General features: G+C 57.1%; 1 protein-coding gene across 6 annotated transcripts in view; it reads right to left on the bottom strand.

The window, feature by feature from the left end:
- Window positions 1–10316: 10316 nt before the first annotated feature.
- Window positions 10317–18485, bottom strand: part of Psen2 (presenilin 2) — a 37048-nt gene continuing 28879 nt past the window's right edge. For 4 of the 6 annotated variants that reach the window (XM_090341555.1, XM_090341554.1, XM_090341556.1 and 1 more), the window contains 8 exons: window positions 16027–16168; window positions 14276–14343; window positions 13726–13946; window positions 13465–13563; window positions 12088–12171; window positions 11843–11944; window positions 10868–10986; window positions 10317–10779 (listed from right to left, as the gene is read on the bottom strand). In XM_090341555.1, the coding sequence (XP_090197681.1) occupies window positions 10624–10779; window positions 10868–10986; window positions 11843–11944; window positions 12088–12171; window positions 13465–13563; window positions 13726–13946; window positions 14276–14343; window positions 16027–16168 (991 nt within the window). In that variant the 3' untranslated portion in view covers window positions 10317–10623. Of the gene's footprint in view, window positions 10780–10867; window positions 10987–11842; window positions 11945–12087; window positions 12172–13464; window positions 13564–13725; window positions 13947–14275; window positions 14344–14841; window positions 14852–15008; window positions 15030–16026; window positions 16169–18485 lie in introns of those variants that run through there. The other 2 variants (XM_090341557.1, XM_090341558.1) reach the window with 2 other exon arrangements.

The following is an 18485-nucleotide window of genomic DNA, read 5'->3' on the forward strand; positions in this document are numbered from 1 at the left end:
CTCAGGGCAGTGACCAGGCCCTGAGTTTAAGCCTAACAACCAATCAGGAAAAAAAAAGAAGTGAGAGATCTATTCCATAACCAGTGAAAGTCTAAAGTCCACTCAAAAGCGTAGTCAATTCCCACAGGGAACTGCGTAGGAGGAGGCTCAGAGAGGGCTAATTTTGGTTTGTCAGGCTGACAAAATTAAGAGACACCTAGAGCCAAGTACCAATGGCTCACGCCTGTAATCCTAGCTCCTCAGGAGGCTGAGATCTGAGGATCGCAGTTCAAAGCCAGCCCCAGCACTAAAGTCCGTGAGACACTTAACTTGAACAGACTACCAGAAAACCAGAAGAGGTGCTGTAGCTCAAGTGGTAGAGCATTAGCCTTGAGCTGAAGAGCTCAGGTGTGACAGCGCCAAGGCCCAGAGTTCAAGAACCATGACTGACAAGAGGGGGGATGGGGAAAGGAGGAAGAGACAGGCAGAAGTTTAATAAAGCAGACTTCTGGGTGTCTGTGAGGTACTTCCAGGCTATTTAATTGGAAAGAGACTGAATGGATAAGGAGGAAGCCTGCTCCTGCAGGCACTCTCTGCTTCCGGGCCGCCATAAGGAGAGCAGCCTCCTCTTGCACTCACACCTGCGGCCCTGAAGCTCTGCTCAACCTCTGGACAGGTCCACAGGAAAGGATGGGCCAGCCGGTCATGGCCTGGAAACCTCTGATCATGAGTCACAATCCCTTCTCCATTCTCTCAGGTATTTGTCACAGTGATCAAAACTGACACACTATACGGCTGTCTGTCTGTGAGCTCAAAACTGCCGGGGCTGTGTGGGAGCCACCTGGAGAGCTGAGTCTGTGTGTGGACCACCAGGAGAGCTGGGTCTATGTGTGGATCATCTGGAGAGCTCTGTCTGTGTGTGGACCACCTGGAGAGCTGGGTCTATGTGTGGATCATCTGGAGAGCTGTGTCTGTGTGTGGACCATCTGGAGAGCTCTGTCTGTGTGTGGATCATCTGGAGAGCTGGTTCTGTGTGTGGATCATCTGGAGAGCTGGGTCTGTGTGTGGATCATCTGGAGAGCTGAGTCTGTGTGTGGATAATCTGGAGAGCTCTGTCTGTGTGTGGATCATCTGGAGAGCTCTGTCTGTGTGTGGACCATCTGGAGAGCTGAGTCTGTGTGTGGACCATATGGAGAGCTCTGTCTGTGTGTGGACCATCTGGAGAGCCGGGTCTGTGTGTGGACCATCTGGAGAGCTAGGTCTGTGTGTGGATCATCTGGAGAGCTGTGACTGTGTGTGGACCATCTGGAGAGCTGGGTCTGTGTGTGGATCACCTGGAGAGCTGAGTCTGTGTGTGGACCACCTGGAGAGCTGGGTCTGTGTGTGGATCATCTGGAGAGCTGGTTCTGTGTGTGGACCATCTGGAGAGCTGAGTCTGTGTGTGGATCATCTGGAGAGCTGGGTCTGTGTGTGGACCACCTGGAGAGCTGAGTCTGTGTGTGGATCATCTGGAGAGCTGGGTCTGTGTGTGGACCACCTGGAGAGCTGGGTCTGTGTGTGGACCATCTGGAGAGCTGAGTCTGTGTGTGGATCATCTGGAGAGCTGAGTCTGTGTGTGGACCATCTGGAGAGCTGGGTCTATGTGTGGACCACTTGGAGAGCTGGGTCTGTGTGTGGACCATCTGGAGAGCTGGGTCTGTGTGTGCACCATCTGGAGAGCCGGGTCTATGTGTGGATCATCTGGAGAGCTCTGTCTGTGTTTGGATCATCTGGAGAGCTCTGTCTGTGTGTGGATCATCTGGAGAGCTGGTTCTGTGTGTGGATCATCTGGAGAGCTGGTTCTGTGTGTGGATCATCTGGAGAGCTGAGTCTGTGTGTGGACCATCTGGAGAGCTCTGTCTGTGTGTGGATCATCTGGAGAGATCTGTCTGTGTGTGGACCATCTGGAGAGCTGAGTCTGTGTGTGGACCATCTGGAGAGCTGAGTCTGTGTGTGGACCATCTGGAGAGCCGGGTCTGTGTGTGGATCATCTGGAGAGCCGGGTCTGTGTGTGGATCATCTGGAGAGCTGTGTCTGTGTGTGGACCATCTGGAGAGCTGAGTCTGTGTGTGGACCATCTGGAGAGCTGGGTCTGTGTGTGGACCATCTGGAGAGCTGGGTCTGTGTGTGGACCACCTGGAGAGCTGAGGCTGTGTGTGGATCATCTGGAGAGCTGAGTCTGTGTGTGGACCATCTGGAGAGCTGGGTCTATGTGTGGACCACCTGGAGAGCTGGGTCTGTGTGTGGACCACCTGGAGAGCTGGGTCTGTGTGTGGACCATCTGGAGAGCCGGGTCTATGTGTGGATCATCTGGAGAGCTCTGTCTGTGTTTGGACCATCTGGAGAGCTGGGTCTGTGTGTGGATCATCTGGAGAGCTGGGTCTGTGTTTGGACCATCTGGAGAGCTGGGTCTGTGTGTGGATCATCTGGAGAGCTCTGTCTATGTTTGGACCATCTGGAGAGCTGGGTCTGTGTGTGGATCATCTGGAGAGCTGGGTCTGTGTGTGGATCATCTGGAGAGCTGTGTCTGTGTGTGGACCATCTGGAGAGCTGAGTCTGTGTGGATCATCTGGAGAGCTGGGTCTGTGTGTGGACCATCTGGAGAGCTGAGTCTGTGTGTGGATCATCTGGAGAGCTGGGTCTGTATGTGGACCACCTGGAGAGCTGGGTCTGTGTGTGGACCATCTGGAGAGCTGAGTCTGTGTGTGGATCATCTGGAGAGCTCTGTCTGTGTGTGGACCATCTGGAGAGCTCTGTCTATGTGTGCATCATCTTGGGAGCTGGGTCTGTGTGTGGATCATCTGGAGAGCTCTGTCTGTGTGTGGATCATCTGGAGAGCTCTGTCTGTGTGTGGACCATCTGGAGAGCTCTGTCTGTGTGTGGACCATCTGGAGAGCTGGGTCTGTGTGTGGACCATCTGGAGAGCTGAGTCTGTGTGTGGACCATCTGGAGAGCTGAGTCTGTGTGTGGACCATCTGGAGAGCTGGGTCTGTGTGTGGACCATCTGGAGAGCTGAGTCTGTGTGTGGATCATCTGGAGAGCTGGGTCTGTGTGTGGACCATCTGGAGAGCTGGGTCTGTGTGTGGACCATCTGGAGAGCTGGGTCTATGTGTGGATCATCTGGAGAGCTGGGTCTGTGTGTGGACCATCTGGAGAGCTGGGTCTGTGTGTGGATCATCTGGAGAGCTCTGTCTGTGTGTGGATCATCTGGAGAGCTGGGTCTGTGTGTGGACCATCTGGAGAGCTGAGTCTGTGTGTGGACGATCTGGAGAGCTGGGTCTGTGTGTGGATCACCTGGAGAGCTCTGTCTGTGTGTGGACCATCTGGAGAGCTGGGTCTATGTGTGGATCACCTGGAGAGCTGGTTCTGTGTGTGGATCATCTGGAGAGCTCTGTGTGTGTGTGGATCATCTGGACAGCTGAGTCTGTGTGTGGACCATCTGGAGAGCTGGGTCTGTGTGTGGACCACCTGGAGAGCTGAGTCTGTGTGTGGACCACCTGGAGAGCTGAGTCTGTGTGTGGATCACCTGGAGAGCTGGTTCTGTGTGTGGATCATCTGGAGAGCTCTGTGTGTGTGTGGATCATCTGGACAGCTGAGTCTGTGTGTGGACCACCTGGAGAGCTGGGTCTGTGTGTGGACCACCTGAAGAGCTGAGTCTGTGTGTGGACCACCTGGAGAGCTGAGTCTGTGTGTGGATCATCTGGAGAGCTGGGTCTGTGTGTGGGCCATCTGGAGAGCTGGGTCTGTGTGTGGACCACCTGGAGAGCTGGGTCTGTGTGTGGACCCTCTGGAGAGCTGGGGCTGTGAGTGGACCATCTGGAGAGCTGGGTCTGTGTGTGGGCCATCTGGAGAGCTCTGTCTGTGTGTGGACCATCTGGAGAGCTGAGTCTGTGTGTGGATCATCTGGAGAGCTGGTTCTGTGTGTGGATCATCTGGAGAGCTGGGTCTGTGTGTGGATCATCTGGAGAGCTCTGTCTGTGTGTGGATCATCTGGAGAGCTGAGTCTGTGTGTGGATCATCTGGAGAGCTCTGTCTGTGTGTGGACCATCTGGAGAGCTGGGTCTGTGTGTGGATCATCTGGAGAGCTCTGTCTGTGTGTGGATCATCTGGAGAGCTGGGTCTGTGTGTGGACCATCTGGAGAGCTGAGTCTGTGTGTGGACGATCTGGAGAGCTGGGTCTGTGTGTGGACCACCTGGAGAGCTGAGTCTGTGTGTGGACCACCTGGAGAGCTGAGTCTGTGTGTGGATCACCTGGAGAGCTGGTTCTGTGTGTGGATCATCTGGAGAGCTCTGTGTGTGTGTGGATCATCTGGACAGCTGAGTCTGTGTGTGGACCATCTGGAGAGCTGGGTCTGTGTGTGGACCACCTGAAGAGCTGAGTCTGTGTGTGGACCACCTGGAGAGCTGAGTCTGTGTGTGGATCATCTGGAGAGCTGGGTCTGTGTGTGGGCCATCTGGAGAGCTGGGTCTGTGTGTGGACCACCTGGAGAGCTGGGTCTGTGTGTGGACCCTCTGGAGAGCTGGGGCTGTGAGTGGACCATCTGGAGAGCTGGGTCTGTGTGTGGGCCATCTGGAGAGCTCTGTGTGTGGACCATCTGGAGAGCTGAGTCTGTGTGTGGATCATCTGGAGAGTTCTGTCTGTGTGTGGATCATCTGGAGAGCTGGGTCTGTGTGTGGATCATCTGGAGAGCTCTGTCTGTGTGTGGATCATCTGGAGAGCTGAGTCTGTGTGTGGATCATCTGGAGAGCTGAGTCTGTGTGTGGACCATCTGGAGAGCTGAGTCTGTGTGTGGATCACCTGGAGAGCTGGGTCTGTGTGTGGACTATCTGGAGAGCTCTGTCTGTGTGTGGATCATCTGGAGAGCTGAGTCTGTGTGTGGTTCATCTGGAGAGCTCTGTCTGTGTGTGGACCATCTGGAGAGCTGGTTCTGTGTGTGGATCACCTGGAGAGCTCTGTCTGTGTGTGGACCATCTGGAGAGCTGAGTCTATGTGTGGATCATCTGGAGAGCTGGGTCTGTGTGTGGACTATCTGGAGAGCTGAGTCTGTGTGTGGATCATCTGGAGAGCTCTGTCTGTGTGTGGATCACCTGGAGAGCTGGTTCTGTGTGTGGATCATCTGGAGAGCTCTGTCTGTGTGTGGATCATCTGGAGAGCCGGGTCTGTGTGTGGACCACCTGGAGAGCCGGTTCTGTGTGTGGATCATCTGGAGAGCCGGGTCTGTGTGTGGACCATCTGGAGAGCTGGGTCTGTGTGTGGATCATCTGGAGAGCTGGGTCTGTGTGTGGATCATCTGGAGAGCTGGGTCTGTGTGTGGACCATCTGGAGAGCTGGGTCTGTGTGTGGATCATCTGGAGAGCTGATTCTGTGTGTGGACCATCTGGAGAGCTCTGAGGCTCCTCATCTGTGCCACGCCTGCCCCTTCAGGTTAGGAGTTACTTGCCTTGAAGTCCCATCCTGGGCCTGGTAGGACTTCTTATCGGCCGACTCCTCTCCCAGACGGTCCAGCTTCTTCCTCATTTCCTTTCTCTCCTCCTCTCTCCATTTCTTCTGGATTGTCTCCTAAACTTCAAATTGTTTAACAGATTATTTCTCTAGTATTTCTTCTGCCAAACTCAAGTCATTTAAGCTCCTCTAGGTTGGGAACAATGTGTCATCAGCAGACCCTGCTTCCCTACATGCCAGACAGCCATGGTCACCAATGATGTTTTTGTCAATCTACTAAAATTCAAATACAGTTTCCACTAAATCCTTGCCAAGGTGACAGTCCTGTGACTTAAGACGCAGCACATTAGCCCTCACTCTCACAGCCAGGGAATCGGTAAGGTGAAAGTGACAGAAAGGTCAATCACCGGGGAGCTGGGGAAAGTCTGATTCTACACCAAAAATGAGGATGCGGATCCCAGGGTATCTGGAGGAGTTAGGCATGCCTGGTTCCATGGTGTAACACTAAAGGAAGGACAGCAGACAGACCAAATATGGTTCTGAGTTGCAAATCACTGAAAATGTGGCTAAGAGGAAAATAGCTCCACAATTAAATACAAAATTAAGTGACTATGCAGGAGGGTGAAATCTGAAGCCAGCATTGGCAGAAAAGTCTGGGAAAGACTCTTATCTCCAATAAACTACTCAAAAAAGCCAGAGTGGTGCTGTGGATCAAGTGGTAGAGCACTAGCCTATCTTTGTTGCTGAAACAAGATGCCTGAGCCCGAGTACTTTATAAAGAAAGGTTCGTTCAGTTCTAATTTAGAGTAGCTAGCCCATCGCTCATCACAAGGCAGAGGATCCTCAACACCGCTCACGGGATAACACAGGGAGCAGGGCGGGACTGCCTGGCTCTCTTATAACACCCTGCTTTTGTGGGAACTAATTCTTTCCCCCAAACTAACACTCATCTCCTGAGCGCAGGGCCCAGTGGCCTGCTGGCCTTCCAGGAGGAGCCCCAAGGTCTGACCTCTTAGTATCCCCTGGCTCCTGATTATATGAGCCCAGGACAAATCTCAGCCACCCCCCAGCCAAGGCAGGGTACTCTCTCCCTGCCTGGCTGACGAAGCCTGTGGCCTCCACAGCTGCTGTGGGCAGAGAATCTGGGCCCTCCACACAGGTCAGCACCACACAGAGCCAAAACCTAACCTCTGCGCCGTGGTTGGCTCTACTCTGGGCTTGGGCCCAAAGGCCAGGCTTTGCTGAGCCTCTGGCACAGAGGTCTCCCGGCGCCTTTCTCATGCCCACGTCAGAGGCTGGCAGGAGAGGAGGCTTCTGGCCGACTAGGAGGCCCTCCAGAAGCTTGTGGTGGGATCTGCTGCCCCCTGTGGTGAGATGGCGCAGTGCGGCCCTTGGGGACGGATTCCTGGGGAGAAGCCCCAGGCCGGGGCAGCCCCCAAGGCTCTCAGTGTCAGAAGCCCTTTGGGACTGTAAACCTCTACCCTAGTTAGAAACTATGACTCAGAAATCAAAAAACAATTATCTACCAATTCCTTAAAAAATAATAAACATTGCTGGGTGCAGGGCTCACACCTGTCACCGTAAGCTACTTAGAAGGCTGAGATCTGAGGATCGCAGTTCAAAGCCAGCCCAGGCACTGAAGTCCATTAGACTCTTATCTCCAATTAGCCACAAGAAAACCGGAAGTGGCACTGTGGCTCCAGGGGGAGGGTGGTAGCCTTGAGCTGAAGAGCTCAGGGACAGCGCCCAGGGCCAGAGCTCAAGCTCCAAGACTGACAATAATAATAATAACAACAACAATAATAAACATTAAGTGAACTACACAACTTGTGGGTAGGAAGAAAGGGGAAAAACTGGGAAAGAACGGAGGAAGGAGTAACATTGTCCAAAAGGAAATATTCTGCTTACCTGACTTATGTAACTATAACTCCTGTATAATAACAATTTTAAAAAACCGAAACTCCATAGCCGTAGGTGGCTCATGCCTGTAATCTGTACTCCTAGCTACTCAGGAGGCTGAGGACCCAAGCCTCTCAGTTTGAAACCAACCAGGCAGAGTCTGTGGAGACTCTTATCTCCAATTAACCAGCAAAAAGCTACAAGTGAAGGTATGGCTCAAATGGTAGAATACTGGCCTTGAGCTAAAAAGCCAAGTGAAGGCAGAAAGGCCTGCTTGCAAGCCTGTGGTGGCACACCTACAGACAAAACAAGAATACCACTTTATGTTAACATAGCTTGATTAAAATCTCCTTTGTAAAACAAAAAAATGGAAAATAGCATTTATTTAGTTTTCAGCTTAGTGTAGTTGTTTTGAGACAAGGTGTCCAAATATATAATCTGGCCTAGCCTCAGCCTGCGGAGTGCTGGGCTTTCTTTCCACCATAGCTGGCTCTGTGTCCCTCATACAATAACCGGGGAAAGCTGCCTTCTCATCTCAGCTTCTGCAGAGCCCGAGACACTGGGAGTGAAGAGGGATGGATGAAAAGGCGCTGTGCTGGGTTGTTATGGTGTTTTCTGAGCCACAATGGCCCTGAGCCCACACTCCGGGAGGCACTGCTGTAGAGTCTGGTGAGAGTTAATCCTGACTGCGGTAAGAATTAACCCACACTGGGGTAAGAGCTGCCCCGGGGGCCTCCTCCATCCTCTCCAGCACCTCTAGTGGTGCTCTTCTGCCTTATCCACCTTGGCCTGGGACAGAGCTCGTGGTAGGGGGGGCAGAAGGGAGCTGGGCCCCAACTCCTGGGTGTGGAAGCCTGTCCCCGAGCTCTACAGAGAAGTGCAAGGGAGGGACTGTTCAACATGGCACCCGTCCTGAACAAACAGGTCAACCCTGATTAGTACCGCCATGAAAGCAAATCTCGGGCAAGTTAAAAGCATCTCATGAAAATAAAAAGTTGAGCTTTTGGAAAACCTCCAGAAACCAGGTGCTGGTGGCTCACTCCTGTAATCCTAGCTACTCAGGAGGCTGAGATCTGAGCCCAGGCAGAAAAGTGACTCTTATCTCCAATGAATACTCAGAAAAAGGCAGAAGTGGCACTGGGGCTCAAGTGGCAGAGCACTAGATTTGAGCAAAAGAAGATTGAGGCAATGCCCAGGCCCTGAGTTTTGTCCCAGGACTGACATGAAGGCAAGAAGGAAGGAAGGAAGGAAGGAAGGAAGGAAGGAAGGAAGGAAGGAAGGAAGGAAGGAAGGAAGGAAGGAAGAGAGAAAGGGTGAGAGGAGGGGGGGGAGACTGACTTTCATGGACTCTTGTGCCTGGCTGGCTTTGAACCTCAATCCTGATCTGAGCCTCCTGAGTAGCTAGGATCACAGGCATGAGCCCCCAGCCCCCAGCATGTGTGCACAATTCTTTTTGACAAAAACAAATCTGAGGTAAACATGAAGGGAATATTAAAAATCCTTGACTGGCCACATGTTTCTATACTAGGTCTCCTTTCTAGATAGTTTGAACCATTAGCTTCTCTGTATATGTACATGTGTGCGTGCACATGTGTGTGAGTGTGTGTGCCAGCAATGAGACTTGAACACAGTCTTATACTCTGATGCTGTTTATGCCCATAGCTGGCAATCTGCCTCACCTCCAGTTCTAGCTTTCCTCCAGTTAATTGGAAGAAAAGTCTCAAGGACAATTTAGCTGCCCTGGCTGGCTATAAACTTTGATCTCGGCCTCCTGAGCAGCTAGGATTGCAGACATGACTCACTGGCACTGGACTGGAGTGGCGGGTGATATTGAGGCTTAAAGGCGGTGTTCGCGCTGTCAGACAGGCACTGCTTGAGCCACGCTCCCTTTTTTGCATAGGATTTCTCACTTTTTTCTTGGACCAAAGTCCTTCCCCCCTCCCCCGCCACCATATGCATGGAAGGCATGCATCCCCACACTTAGCTTGGTTGAGACGAGGTGTCTCTTTTGCCCATGTTGGCCTCAAGCCATAATCCTTAGCCTCTCCAGTAACTGAGATGACAACAAGTACCCAACTCAACTCTTTTTCCTGTGTTCTGGGCTTCCTTCTCTCGGCTCCTCAAGTGTTTCCTTTTCTCTCCATGGCTCTTCTACTCCAGTGTCCACGCATGCCTGGAGTAGACAGGACTCTCATGGGCCCCTCTGGGGACGATGCTGACAGTGTATTACTCCCCACAGGGGCCTCCACCTCCAGACCCCTGGTCAGGTCGGTCACAGAGACCTCCTCCAACTGCTGCAATCAATTCATGGCTCCATCTCTCCCTCGGAACCCCCAGAGCTGCTCTTCACGGCATCCACATCTGTCCCCGCCAGGAGACCCTCCTCGGAGACCTCGTGCCTCGGGAGTCCAGCTGGAGGTACTTCTGAAAACACAGCCTGTGACCCGTGGTGATGCATGTAGAGGGCGGAGGGCGGAGGGCAGAGGACAGGGGCAGCCTGACCAACAGCACTCACAGGGCAATGCCAGGGCAGGAAAGGGAGCCGCTTCCTCAACCTAACCCTCCCTCAGTCTCCCCCCTCCCACCCCCCCCAGCCCTCCTGGGTCCCCCGACCCTCCCAGGGTTCCCCAGCTCTCCCAGGCCACCCCCAGCCCTCCCTCAGCCTCCCTGGGTCCCTGGCATGCTGGCTCATGCTGAGGGGCCGCCAACATTCGGGCAGCACGTCCATGTTGGCCTCTGCACGGGACTGAGGTCAGCCCGCAGCCGTCCACCCAGCCGGGAGCCGTCAGGCCTCCTGCCTGCACTCCTCACGCCTGGCTCCGGGGAACTTGCAGGTTAAGCTGCAGGGCGTGAGGAGGCAAGCTTCTCACCATCCTGGCAGGCAGAAGCCCTCCCCACTCTCCAGAGTGGAAAGGCCCCAAACCCACAAGAAACACGGCCAACACTCCATGAGAGGCATCTATTTATTGACATCCCGAGGAAGCCGCTTCCCCGTGGGAACGGCGAGACCAGCGCAGGCCTCGGTTTCCCAAAGTCCTAAAGTGACAGTGACATCTGTAACCAAGCAGGGCTCTGCTGGCTGGGAGCCCGTTCTCGTCTCCTCCGCTCTGAGGACCCCAGAGGCAGAGGCCGGTCCTCCTCCAGGCCCTCCCACCGCGCCCCTGGCTGGCCCCGGCTGCCGCGCTCGCCTTGGCGCTTCTGTGGAAAGAAGTCCTACAAATACGCGGCGCTGCAGGCACACCCGGCCTGGCCACACGGCCCCGTCAGATGTAGAGCTGGTGCGCGGCCAGCGTGTCCATGAAGGGGCGCACCAGGTTGTCGGTGGAGAAGTAGAAGATGAGGCCGAAGGCGATGGAGATGGGCAGGGCCGGCAGCGCTTTCTTGAACACGGCCAGCAGCAGGAGGGTCAGGCACAGGCCCTGCAGGACGGGGCAGGACCGCCCGTCTGGGCTCGGGAGCTGGGGCTCTGCCCGCCCCCCACCAGGCAGGACAAGGACCCCCACTCACGATGAGGATGGCCACAAAGCAGGCCAGCGTGGTGTTCCAGTCCCCGCTGCCAGTGGCTGCCGCCTTGCCCACCAGCACGCTGTAGAAGATGAAGTCTCCCAGACCCAGCTTCACGCCCCCTGTGTGCCGGGACAGAGGAGGAAGCCGTGGAAAGGGCGGGGGGGGGGGGTGGACGGCCGTGGGGAGTGGACGGGGCTGAGAGCCAGTGTGGCTCCAGAGCTGAGTGCACACCATGCGATGATATACAATGCCACACGATGACAGGACTTCTGCAGACCCTCCACCCGTGGACACAGGGGAGTGTGACGCGGCGGGGGCCCCACGGCGGGCCTGGGCTCTGGCTGGAGCCTCTGGGGATGCCGCTGCATTCAGGGCCCCTCCCCAGCTGGACGTCCTGCCTCCCCTTCCCCTCCTACCCTCTACGTGGGGGAGTGGCCACCCAGTTCTCCCCAGCCCATGGTCAGCCCAGGAGGGAGACTGGGGAGATGCCCTGAAGGTCACTCAAGGGCACGTCCCAGGAGGACGTGGCCGCCCAGCCACTCTTGAGCCACGAGGCCCTGGGCTCCCCCGGCCTCAGGCTGCCTCAGCCTGCTCTGCGCTCCCGCCTTGTCCTCTCACTGGGCTGTGAGGAACCCCCTCCTAGACCCCCCTCCAGCCAGGCTCAGCTCTGAAGCCGCCTCCTCAGGACTCAGGCAAGAGCTCTGCCCTGCTCTCCTGGCACCCGCAATCTCCCCCAGCCCCCAGCACAGTGACTAGAGCCACCCCCAGGATCACACACGGGAACCCGTGACAACAGCCGTGACAACAGCACAGGGATATCGCCGCCTAGGGCCTGGAGGAGGGCATGGGAGGACGCAGCCAGCTCCTAGTCTTCACCAGGGCCTGCACCTTCGAGGAACTCCGCACACACCCTGAGGACCCCAGGGGCCGCCCGCTGCCCTGTAGAAGCAGACTGTGGGCACATGGGCACCTTACTTTCCTCCTCTTCCTCCAGTGCCTCCCCAGGGTGGCCAGGCAGGGGTGGCTCGAGGTCCTCCGGACATGCAGGCTCCCCAAAGCCGTCATAGGAGTCTTCCTCTGGATCCATCAAGGTTGCCATGAGGAGGGAGGGAGGGAGGGAGGCAGAGGCTGGTCAGGCCCCCACCAGCCTGCATATCCACAGCTGAGACTGGGTACCATGGGCCCAGTGGCAAGGCCGACCCCACTGCACACACACTCACCCATCTCTGGGTCGTAGGGGAGCTGGAGCGCTCCCTGAGAGGAGGGGTCCAGCTTGGCCATGCCTACTGACCACACCATGGCGGCTGGGGAAGGAGACAGTGCCTGCTCAGGCGGTGCTGCCCAGCCGCGCCCTCCTCGCTCAGCTGGACCCCACCCCAGGTCCCGGGCAGTCACCATCCGGGCATGGCCTTGTAGTACTGCCTGTCTTTTCTTCCTGTCTCACAAGCAACCACGATGATGACACCCGTAACTACCGGCATTAAACTAGTTGGGTCCTTTTAAAACTGTTTAAGCCGGGCGCCGTGGCTCACGCCTGTCATCCTAGCGGCTCAGGAGGAAGAGATCTGAGTTTCAAGGTTCAAAGCTGCCCGGGCACGAGTGACCATGAGACTTATCTCCACTTAACCTCTAGAAAGCCGGAAGTGGGCTGTGGCTCCAGGGGTAGGATGGTAGCCTTGAGCTGAAGAGCTCAGGGACAGCGCCCAGGCCCAGAGTTCAAGAACCACGACAAAAATAAATAAATAACTAAAAGTAAAATAAAAGCTTAAAACACCCTGCACCACCAAACACGACCTTTCCAAATGGGCAGCTCCACGGTGCTCGGGGGGCTCCCCGGACTTTACAAGTGGCAAAAACCAACCAACCAGCACCCGTGGCCTGGCCCAGGGCCCAGGCTCGGCCTCTGACCCCGCTGAGGGCAGAGGCTGACTCCCGTGGGCTGGGTAACTTCCTGCCACACGGACAGAGCACCTGCGTCCGTCACCCACGGTGGACACAGGGCGGCCTTCCCGGCTAACGCTGGCTCCTCTTGTCGGTGTGCGCAGGGACCTGGCCTTTCCTGAGGTCTGAGTCTCTGTCCCAAGGCCCCACGGCTGCACCTGGACGCCCACCACACACCTCGCCTTCACTCCACCCCTAAGGGCACACATGACCCCACCTGCCTGCCAGCCTGCTCCTGCACCGGGCAGCTCCATCCGTGCTCCCAATACTAGATCGTCCTGACCACCACCGACCAAGGCCCCCAGACTGCAGCTGTACCTCAGCACCCACTGCCCACGCCCAATCCACGTCCTCTGCCCGACCCCAAGTCCAGGCTGGTGAGCGTGCCCTTCCCCAGCCCCAGCACGCACTGTCCAGGCTCTGGAGACCAGGGCTCTCCCTCCTGATCCAGGCCCTCACTCACCAGCTGGAAGGCCTGCAGGTGCTGCGGGGCACTGGACGTGGCCCAGAACTGCCTACCCCCCCCCCCCCCACAAGATGGTGACCCCTGCAGGAGCACTGTGGCCTCAGGTCGGGGAAGGTATCTCCTGTTAATTACCCCGGCCCCATGGCCAAGCCTGTGACCCGCCACGCTGGCAGAGGCTGGAACCACTCACAGGAGTAGATCAGGGCTGGAAATATGGGCTCATTTCTCTCCTGGGCCGTCTCCACCAGCACCCTGAGCGGCCCTTTGGGACACAGCACAGCCACCAGATCTGAACCAAACAAAGATACTCGGTCAGAGGCTCCCCACGGGCCCGGGCTGGCTCTCAGAACACTGGGTTTTGGCCAGGGCCCAGAGCTGTGCACCCCCCACCCCTGCCTTTCCCGGACGCAGCCGCTGGCCCCAGCGGCCCAGGGCTGCGGGCCACACCTACCGTACACGGAGATGGCGCCCAGAATGACCCAGGCGGACCACTCCGGGAGGTACTTGATGAACACCAGGGCCGTGAGCGCGCTGATCATCACCAGGTAGGCCTGCTGCAGCACCAGAGGCCCCTTCCAGTGGACACTCACCATGCCCACCGCCCCGAAGTTCCACACGGCCACCAGGAGCGTGGGGTAGTCCATGGCCACGTTGTAGGTCTTGAGCACTTCCCTGCAGCCGGACGCAGGAGGGCGGGGTCCACCTCTGCGCTAGCGCTTGCCATGCCACCCCCCCCTCGCTGGCCCACGCGAGGACCGCAAAGAAAGGGCTGCGAGCCGGTCCCTGACACTCTGGCCCCGGCACAGCTTCCGCCGTGCAGAGCCCTCGGGAGAACCACCTCCCGACCCCCATCCCAGACCAAGTGCTGCAGGGCAGCTGTCCATGAACTAGGAAGCAGCCAGGCTGAGCCCCAAAATTCAACACACGACGTGAGGGGCGTCCACGCACTTGGCATTCACAGGCGGTCCCTCCACCCTGCGGCCGGTGGGCCGCGCACTCACCCGAGGTAGATGTAGGTGAAGAGGAAGAGCAGCATGAGGGAGGACAGGATCAGCCAGCCATGGATGAACTGCACAAGAGAGGAGGCCTCCTCCAGCGTGTACCAGCTCCCCCGCCCTCGCGCCCCAGGTCCCCAGGAGCTGGGGAGCGGGGGAGCCAAACACCTCCGCCTCAGGCTCCGTCCCAAGCAAGCCTGCCCTGTCCCCTACCCCACAAGCTGCGGCCGGACACAGACAGATTCCTCCCGCCATGCCACGCCACGTCACCAGTGGGGGGGCTCTGCCCCTTCATCCTGAATCCAGCAAGCTTAACCCAAGCTCCAGACAGCTCCAGAACAGGGAGAACTCCGCCTCGGGGAACAAGGGAGTCTCCTCGCCCAGAGGGGAAGTAGAGTCAAACCACTTGTGGAGGGATGGCACAGGGCCAGGGCAGCTACACCAGGACTTGAGATGGACCTGGGGAGGGGGGGCTCAGGGGTTCAGGCCCATTTCTGGAATGGGGATAATGGTGGTTTCTGGGAGGGGAGGGGAGAGAAGGGGAGAGGGGGAGAGAAAGGGTCGAGGCAGATCTTGTAGCAGCGGTACCTGTAGAACACTGGGAGGGGAGGGCAGGGAAGGGGGGGGAGGAGGAGGAGGGCGGGGTGGGCACGGACCTTGTAGCAGCGGCACTTGTAGAGCACTGGGAGGGGAGGGCAGGGAAGGGGGGAGGGGAGGAGGAGGGCGGGGGGGCACGGACCTTGTAGCAGCGGTACTTGTAGAGCACTGGGAGGGGAGGGCAGGGAAGAGGGGAGGGGAGAAGGAGGGCGGGGGGGGGGCACAGACCTTGTAGCAGCGGTACTTATAGAGTACTGGGAGGGGAGGGCAGGGAAGGGGGGAGGGGAGGAGGAGGGCGGGGGGGCATGGACCTTGTAGCAGCGGTACTTGTAGAGCACTGGGAGGGGAGGGCAGGGAAGGGGGGAGGGGAGGAGGAGGGCAGGGGGGCACAGACCTTGTAGCAGGGGCACTTGTAGAGCACTGGGAGGGGAGGGCAGGGAAGGGGGAGGGGAAGAGGAGGGCGGGGGGGGGGCACGGACCTTGTAGCAGTAGTACTTGTAGAGCACTGGGAGGGGAGGGCAGGGAAGGGGGGAGGGGAGGAGGAGGGCGGGGGGGGGGCACGGACCTTGTAGCAGCGGTACTTGTAGAGCACTGGGAGGGGAGGGCAGGGAAGGGGGGAGGGGAGGAGGAGGGCAGGGGGGCACAGACCTTGTAGCAGGGGCACTTGTAGAGCACTGGGAGGGGAGGGCAGGGAAGGGGGAGGGGAGGAGGAGGGCGGGGGGGGGCACGGACCTTGTAGCAGGGGCACTTGTAGAGCACTGGGAGGGGAGGGCAGGGAAGGGGGGAGGGGAGGAGGAGGGCGGGGGGGGGCACGGACCTTGTAGCAGGGGCACTTGTAGAGCACTGGGAGGGGAGGGCAGGGAAGGGGGGAGGGGAGGAGGAGGTCGGGGGGGGGGCACGGACCTTGTAGCAGGGGCACTTGTAGAGCACTGGGAGGGGAGGGCAGGGAAGGGGGGAGGGGAGGAGGAGGGCGGGGGGGGGCACGGACCTTGTAGCAGGGGCACTTGTAGAGCACTGGGAGGGGAGGGCAGGGAAGGGGGAGGGGAGGAGGAGGGCGGGGGGGGGGGGCACGGACCTTGTAGCAGCGGTACTTGTAGAGCACTGGGAGGGGAGGGCAGGGAAGGGGGGAGGGGAGGAGGAGGGCGGGGGGGGGCACGGACCTTGTAGCAGCGGTACTTGTAGAGCACCACCAGGAAGATGGTCATGAGCACTATGACGCTGAGCATGACGAGCGTGTTCAGCACGGAGTTGAGCAGGCGCCAGCCCACGGAGGGCGTGTCCTCGGTGAAGGGCGTGTAGATGCTGTAGCAGAGGACGCCCTCAGTCCCTGCCTGCACGCCCGGCCTGGGCTGGCCGGGGCCTACGGCACAGTGGCCATCCCGAGGGCAGGCCCGGGCCTGGTCCACGTCCAGCCTCCCCACCGGTCACCTGGGGCTCTCTGCTTGGCGGCTGGACCCAGGGAGGCGCGGGGTCTAGACACTCTCTCACCCCAATGGTGAGCTACCGCCCAGCACCACCCAGGGCCACGTCCTCTGCACACCTTTCCCAAGCTGCCGACCCTCCTGCAGGCTACTAGATTGCAGGATCGTTCAGAAAACAGTAACAACACAGCAGGCTGCTGGGCGCTGTGGCACAGGCCCGTCACACAGCGACTTGGATGACAGAGATCAGGCCAGCCTGGGCAAAAAGTTAGCGAGCCCTTCAACTCAATATGCCAGTCACGCATGGTGGCACACTCCTGTAAGCCCAGGCCCAGGAGGAGGCTGTGGTCTAAGGTGGGCTGTTGGAAAACATGTAGGAGAAATACTTTCTGGGAAATAACTAAAGCAAAATAGATGTGTGCACAGGTCCACGAGGGAACCCACCAGCCTAGACAGACGTTCCGAGTTTCAATTCCACAGGGAGAGAAAACAAAGCCAAAGAAATCTGCAGCTAACAGGAGAGAAGGTGTCCGGAGGAGGTGCTCGGCAGTGAGGAGCACGAGAGAGGGGAGAGGGGAGCTCCATGTCTGCACACAGGGGCCACCTGATCCCCTTTCCCTTGATGGTGAGGAGCAGAGACCAGAAGGACTCGTCCCAGTCACACGACAGATAGTGGTGGCTGATGTGGCCAGTGGCACACTTGGTAATGTTGGGGTATGTGTGGTGGTGGTGGTGTACATGTGTTATGGTTGGTGCATGCGTGGTGGTGGTGTACACGTGGTATTGTTGGTGCATGTGTGGTGGTGGTGGTGTACACGTGGTATTGTTGGTGCATGTGTGGCTATGGTGGTGTACACATGGTATTGTTGGTGCATGTGTGGTGGTGGTGGTGTACATGTGGTATTGTTGGTGCATGTGTGGTGGTGGTGGTGTACACGTGGTATTGTTGGTGCATGTGTGGTGGTGGTGGTGTACATGTGGTATTGTTGGTGCATGTGTGGTGGTGGTGGTGTACATGTGGTATTGATGGTACATGTGTGGTGGTGGTGGTGTACATGTGGTATTGTTGGTACATGTGTGGTGGTGGTGGTGTACACGTGGTATTGTTGGTACAGGTGTGATGGTGGTGTACATGTGGTATTGTTGGTACATGTGTGGTGGTGGTGTACATGTGGTATTGTTGGTGCATGTGTGGTGGTGGTGGTGTACACGTGGTATTGTTGGTACAGGTGTGGTGGTGGTGTACACGTGGTATTGTTGGTGCATGTGTGGTGGTGGTGGTGTACACGTGGTATTGTTGGTACAGGTGTGATGGTGGTGTACATGTGGTATTGTTGGTGCATGTGTGGTGGTGGTGGTGTACACGTGGTATTGTTGGTACAGGTGTGATGGTGGTGTACATGTGGTATTGTTGGTACATGTGTGGTGGTGGTGGTGTACACGTGGTATTGTTGGTGCATGTGTGGCTATGGTGGTGTACATGTGGTATTGTTGGTACATGTGTGGTGGTGGTGTACATGTGGTATTGTTGGTACATGTGTGGTGGTGGTGGTGTACACGTGGTATTGTTGGTGCATGTGTGGTGGTGGTGGTGTACACGTGGTATTGTTGGTGCATGTGTGGTGGTGGTGGTGTACATGTGGTATTGTTGGTGCATGTGTGGTGGTGGTGGTGTACATGTGGTATTGTTGGTGCATGTGTGGTGGTGGTGGTGTACACGTGGTATTGTTGGTACATGTGTGGTGGTGGTGTACACGTGGTATTGTTGGTGCATGTGTGGTGGTGGTGGTATACATGTGATATTGTTGGTGCATGTGTGGTGGTGGTGGTGTACACGTGGTATTGTTGGTACAGGTGTGATGGTGGTGTACATGTGGTATTGTTGGTGCATGTGTGGTGGTGGTGGTGTACACGTGGTATTGTTGGTACATGTGTGGTGATGGTGGTGTACATGTGGTATTGTTGGTACAGGTGTGATGGTGGTGTACATGTGGTATTGTTGGTACATGTGTGGTGGTGGTGGTGTACACGTGGTATTGTTGGTGCATGTGTGGCTATGGTGGTGTACATGTGGTATTGTTGGTACATGTGTGCTGGTGGTGGTGTACACGTGGTATTGTTGGTACATGTGTGGTGGTGGTGTACATGTGGTATTGTTGGTGCATGTGTGGTGGTGGTGGTGTACATGTGGTATTGTT

Source organism: Megascapheus bottae, chromosome 10 (assembly GCF_031878675.1).
Source record: "Megascapheus bottae isolate mThoBot1 chromosome 10, mThoBot2.hap1, whole genome shotgun sequence".
Lineage (NCBI taxonomy): Eukaryota > Metazoa > Chordata > Mammalia > Rodentia > Geomyidae > Megascapheus > Megascapheus bottae.